General features: G+C 40.7%; 1 protein-coding gene across 1 annotated transcript in view; it reads right to left on the bottom strand.

The window, feature by feature from the left end:
* bbs9 (Bardet-Biedl syndrome 9) overlaps positions 1 to 6,572 on the bottom strand; it is a 186,087-nt gene that overhangs the window by 154,777 nt on the left and 24,738 nt on the right. The window contains 5 exon segments of the mRNA XM_032517504.1: positions 2,947 to 3,049; positions 3,222 to 3,275; positions 3,356 to 3,432; positions 3,808 to 3,989; positions 5,480 to 5,609. Coding sequence (XP_032373395.1) covers positions 2,947 to 3,049; positions 3,222 to 3,275; positions 3,356 to 3,432; positions 3,808 to 3,989; positions 5,480 to 5,609 — 546 coding nt within the window.

The raw sequence follows: 6,572 nt of genomic DNA, 5'->3' as shown, positions 1-6,572 counted from the left end.
GTGTGTGTGTGTGTGTGTGTGTGTGTGTGTGTTGTCTGTCTGTCTGGTGCAAGATAAATTTCTGAAAGGATCATTAAATGTCTGTCTGTCTATCTATCTATCTTTCTATCTATCTAGTATAACCTGTGATTTTGTTGACACATGATTTTTAACTGTATAATATAATAATCTAAAGTAGCATTTATACTTTTGTAGTGATAATTCAGTTACTTACAAGACAAAGTAACATTATTATTTACAGCAATAATAATCCTGTAGTGTTGAGATAAGAATTCCATTCTGGGATGTAAAAAAAAGAAATGTAATTCCTTGTAGTGATAAAATTACTGAAAGTTACTGTGGATGAGTGACAATTTCATGTCTAAAACAGGGATCTTCAACAGGGGTTCCAGGACTCCTGGGGGTCCTCAGAGTCAATGCAAGGGGCCTCCAAATTACTGTTGATTTTTAAGTCTTTTCAAAAATTAAAAACATAGATTCAACAAAATATTACTAAATATGACTCCCCAATGATGATAGGGTTACTGGCCTATAGGTAAGGTAGTCACTAAGGTAGCCATCCACAGATGCCACATGTATGTTTAACATTAAAACATAATTTATAACATCATAACTTCAGTTTTTTTGGTTGTTTTTTTTTCTTTTCCTTCTTTGTGCTAACAAATATCTGCAATATGTAGCTATGTGCTATCTGTATGTTTGTTATACATGGTTTACTAACAAAAACAAAACTAAAATGATTTATAAAAAACATAAACATGATTTATAAGGGATGATATATTCCTTCTGCAAATCCTTGAAGCTGCAGCCATTAAGGGTATCTCTGTAAATTGTCCGAAGCCCACTGTTACTAACATTTCAGTGGTGGAAGGAGAGGTGTGGGAGCTATATAGAATGGAGAACATAACCCACAACTTGAGGCTCCAGAGGGATAAACTTCTGAAGAGATGGACCCCGGGCTTACTAAAATTGTTCTGAAAGAAGAGAGCAATCAATCTCCACTCTCTCTGATGGAAACGTTCTTACATTAAGTCTTGAATACACCCTTAGTTTGTTTTGCTGAATGAGAACAAAGGAATTTAAAATCTGGTGGACATGCACTTCAGTCCAGAAAATAACTACCAAGAAAAGTCAATAAAAAACGCAATGAATTCTGGGTAACATGGAGACAAATGTCGACATCTGGCAGCTTGGAAAGCCGAACAAACACAACAAAACTACAACAAAAGTCTGGACTGATGCTCACACTCAACTTCTCAGTAATGTATTCTCAGCTGGAAACCACAGAAGAGAGACACAATACGTTTGTGTAGCCTGGCAGGATAGGTTACAGAACCTCTGCCTAATAATGAAGCTACTTATAAGTTACTTGGCTTTTCTTTTCAAGTCAAGGTTTGCTTATAATTTGGCAGTTTAAAGCAAAGAAATCCAACAAATGAAACTTTTCCACTCTTGGTTCAGACCAGAGAAAACAAACTGGAGGTGTGATGTAACGCAGTCAACATTAAGAATCCCACCTTCACCTTCACCAAAAAGACCAAAATGCGAAGCAAGTCACAAACATCTTCAGGGTTAGGGCCCATCCAGACCGGAAGAAGCGCTCCGGTGATTTGCCGCAGGGTTGTGCAGCATTGGGCCTTGCACTTAAAATGGACATTTCACAGGGACAAAGAGAAAGAAAGGAGACGGTGGGACTGTGCTTTGTGGTGGAGCTTGTTGGAGGAAACAGTCAGCTGTTAAACTCCTGGGCCGTTAAGTGCTTACGTTCCGTTTTGTAACCTCACTTTCTAGTGGCAGCGATAGAGGCAGTAATGTTTACTGTTTCCTATACGGGACTATCATCCCGTCTGACAAGTTTAACAAGTCTGATTGCAGGTTACATGATTGGCCACCAAAGGTGACGTTGGGTTGCATTTCGCCAAAAATGTAATCTATCTAAATTTTTCAAGTTATTTTCAGACTAAAACGCACTACTCCCTTTTAAAATGAGAGGGAAAACTTGCATTGTCACCTGCCTGTCTGACGTCTGCCTGAGTGTATGCAAACGCAGCCTTGGAAGTTTAACTTCCCATGGGTCCACACATTTTAAAAATGTGTGTTGCCATGGTTTCTGTAAGGAGCCTCTGATTAAAGCCTTCCCCAACTGGTTTAAATTACACACACACTGTAACTGTACGCTTGCACGTCTACATGCATATAAAAGTGGAAAAGACAGAGGAAACAGAGGGCGTTCAGACTTGTGGAACAGCTCAAAGCGAATGGCAAGTGTTGTGTTACAGGATGGGTGATATTCTTTTAATGAGCCGACCGCAGATATCAGTGTTTGTGGTTGTGTTTACGCAGTGTCTGGGGGACTCAGATCAAAGTTACCGCCATGTGGTCGAGCTGACCAAGTCTCCCCAACAGCTAGACGACAGAACACACAGTGTAAAAGGCTGATAAGGGCTGAACAAATACACGTCAACAAACACACACCTCTCACTTACTCAGTCACTCCCTGTGTGTACGTCTGTTTGGACTGTGAAGGAGGATGTGATGAAGGAAAGGAGCAGACTAAATGTGTGTGTTGGATGCATGAGTGTGCATATGTGTGATTGACAGAGTGAGTGACGGAGAAATGCTGGGAAAGAACAAACGTGATTGATAACTTTAGATGTTGGGCGATCTTGAACAAAACCATCTGCATGAAGCCATGCAAGATTTTACAGGGATACTGTTTCTGGAAAGATAAATTAATCTTGAATCATTCATTGCTGTGAGCACCACAAGCAAAACACAATTCATATCCATTATAATGGCATTGTAGCAGAAATTTCAGAGAGATATCTCATAACCTGGACGGATTAAAGAGAGATAACAAGATAAAACTATTGTACAGTACACACCCAAATACAATTGAGTGGACACACACGGACACACACAAACACACAAATATTATAGACTGACCCATGGGTTCCAAAACAAATTTTTCCTGAGTGACGGCCAGAGGGGGCTGAATGCCAACGGTCATCTTAGAGGACTGTACAACACAACGGGCCTTCACCTTTAACTAGAGAGAGAAAGACGAAAGAAGATTACAGGAGTGAGATGGGGGGGGGGGGGGGGGGGGGGGGGGCAGAGAAACAAGATAAGACAAGGGAAAGAGAAAAGAAAATAATGAGACAACAGATGAGTCTATAATGAGGGGAAATTCTGCTCATCAATGTGCGTCCTCAGCTCACCTGTACTGTTACTGAAGGGACGGGCAGACCATCGATATCTTGGATCAGAGCTTGCTGCAGACGGAGACAAAGGGAATGATGAGTCTGTCTGCGCATACAGTTATAAACGTGTCAGTGTGTCTTTGTGTGTTTACCGATGGCTTGTCCATGCTGGAGGATACAGCAGCTGTAACAATCAAGTCCTCCTCCGCGTCGGTTTTAGCCAGGATGTCTATAACAACAACAGCAGAGTTTTATCTCACAACAACCAGTATTATGTATTCCTCAGAATATATTTCACAAATACAGTTGGTTAGATTCACAAAATCCAAGCTACTTTGTAGTCTGCCAACAAGAAGAAGATGATAATGTTGTTATTGGTTTAACCCATTTGAACAGCCGAAATATCACATATTTTCCCATTACAAGAACTGAAACATTGTTTTTTTTCACACTAAGTAAGACACGTTAAGCCATCAGTTTGAGAAGTTTGTGACTTATTTAAGACTCTAATCTAATATGTTTCAACTAATTCAGTCACTCAATCTCTAGCCCTCGGGCTTCAATCTGGCAAATTTATTTATTTATTTATTTATCAGTGTCCTACCCTGAGTCCTTGTAGCTTCTCTGATGAACTTCTGCAGCGTCTTCATCTCAGCATCCACCTGCTCGTAGTCGGCCTCCCTGGCGTCCACCTTGGGCGTGGTGAAGAAGGAAGGGTCCGTGCCCATGTAGGAGCACAGGAGGTGACCATCAGAGCTCAGGCTGATCACGACTCCTTTTATCTCCCTGAGGAGATGACAATAACATGTAAAACTTGTACTTATACCTAGTGTGCCCTTTGCTATATGTTAGGAACTAAAACGTCTTTCCTTCTGCAGTTCAAAATAAGCTTAGTTTATTATTATTAGGTTATTTGTTACTCTCATTTCAACCTAATGTGCTTACACATGGTTCTTGCTGTCCGGAGTTTGTACATTCATGGTTGAAAGCACTTAATTGAAAATTGCTTTGGATAAAAGCATCAGCTAAAAGAAATTTATGAAATGCGTTTGTTGCTTTATAGTTTCTCTAATGCTTTGTGGAAATTACAATGCAAAGTTCAGTGTTGGTTTGTGATATGAAACAAGATGGAAATGCTGTGTGAAGCAATAATGTATTTCAACTCGGTGTGTGTATGTTAAATGGTTGCAGATGTGTGGTAGTTCCTGTCCAGTGAGGCGGTAACACACACACACGCCAGGGGTTCAGGTCTAGAGCAGCGGCTGGATCCACACCTGCATCGGAGGGTGTGTGCATAAAGCTTTCACTTGAACTGCGGACACACACACGGACACACAAACCCGGACACGGACACACACGGACACATACACACACACACTTTCCACAGGACTGTCCAAATTTGGACTTGTAAAGACTTCTAGTTGGTGAGGACAGTTTGGAAAGAGAAAGAGAGCCTGAGCATTTAATCTGGGGGATTGGCAGAATTAATTAAGTAATAGAATCCAAGACTGCATCCAAAAACATGAAGCAAAGACTCCTGAAGCATGGCTATGTATCACAGATATTCACAGTGAGCTCTTGGAGCATTTGTTGTGTGTGTGTGTGTGTGTGTGTGTGTGTGTGTGTGTTCCTCTCCCACACTCTGTGCAGCATACCATCGACATACTGGACAAGATGATTACTATCAAGATCGTCAGAACACCGCCTCAACTAAACCAAACAACTACCCAGACACACACTATCTTCTGCATCTAAAACACACACACACACACACACACACACACACACGCACACACACACACACACACACACACACACAGAAACCACATCATTTGTCAGCCATGTTTGTGTTTTGCGTTGTAATTGTATCAAATTGAGGCTTGATTGGAGTTGTTTTGGAAAAACCAAATGATTGGCTACAGCTGGCTCCTCCCTACTCTGCTCTGATTGGCCAGCTGGAAGACATTGTCAGGTCATTTCCTGTTGAAAGTCACACACTTGATTTCAGAAGCTTAAATATCACACGCTGAGATGTTCTTCTAAAGGGGCATTTTATACAGTGAGGCGAGATATATTTTGTAAATTCCCATTCCTAAGTTTTCTATTAATGACATCTTTAATAATTTAACAATTCTTAACATATTGAGTCCTTAATGAAAGGGTTCCTGAAGTAAATGTCTTGGTTCTACTGTAGTGCGACTCTCAGTTTCCCCAGAGATAAATTTGAGAACCTTTTGTATCATCAGATGTTGTGTTTTGATGGACGTCATACTCACGGGAAGTTGGCGACGCGAATGGCCACGGGCACAAAGGGAAGCTGCGCTGCCCATTTTAGAGTCACATCCTGGTAAACCAGCAGCATGTTGGTGTGGTTACCTAGCAACAGGTTGGTCGTGCCATCTGTCACTAAACAAGACCAGAAAAAATGGGGATAAAAAAAAAAGTCTTCCTGTTAAATTAATTTTCCTAATTACACTTTTTAGAGTTATTTAATTGTCTTGCCTGGAGTACAAGAGCATCAGGCTTACATTGTGGTAGAACAATGTGGTGCTGATGTGAAGTTCAAAGCGGAGAGCTGTCATGACCTCTGCTCTTCCTGGGTGTTTAATGTCACGTGTTAATCTGGATTCAAATTTAGCAGGGCTGTACAGAACCAATAGGATTAAAGTAGACTACAGCAGTGTGTGTGTGCCCCCAGGACAGTTCACTTAATTCTCTTGACCACTGAATAACCACTGAATTGGTGATGCAGTTGGGATCAAATCAAGCTGCGATAGAGACAATACAAAGCTGTTCCCCCCTTTTCTGCCTTTCCTTACACTTACATTTGTTGCATTCATTGGTTTGATATTATTATGCCCAGGCACAAGGTTAGAGCAAGCTTTTGCATGTGTGTGCATGTGTACGTATTGGGTAGGCTGAGCAACTAGTATGACTATCTGCTCAATATCCATTAAAAGTACTACAATATAAACGTCACATTTGACAATTCGACTTAGTGTCTCATGGCTACAAATCAAACCCCAGTTTCATAGCAGTAAAATTGCATGGATTTTGTCTCCGATATTTTGGCTTTGGAAAACAGTGGGGCATATTCACATATCCAACTATAAAGCACAGAAATAACACATTCCTGTGGTGGGTGGCATTTCAACTTGTACCCTCCTTTAAAGAAAAATCATCTCTTTACATCTCACATCTGGTTTGTATATGGAATTGTCATTTAGGTCTTTCATTTTAAGACAAGGTCAGCTTTTATAGGTGTGTATAAAACTGAAGTTACATATACACTTTCTCCTGTGACTCACGGCTAGAAACATTAAATATAAATACTACTTATGTTTTCCTTCTTATTGCACACACACACAC

This window comes from Etheostoma spectabile, chromosome 6 (genome assembly GCF_008692095.1).
Source record: "Etheostoma spectabile isolate EspeVRDwgs_2016 chromosome 6, UIUC_Espe_1.0, whole genome shotgun sequence".
Classification (NCBI taxonomy): domain Eukaryota; kingdom Metazoa; phylum Chordata; class Actinopteri; order Perciformes; family Percidae; genus Etheostoma; species Etheostoma spectabile.
This window is presented reverse-complemented; position numbering and strand designations above follow the sequence as displayed.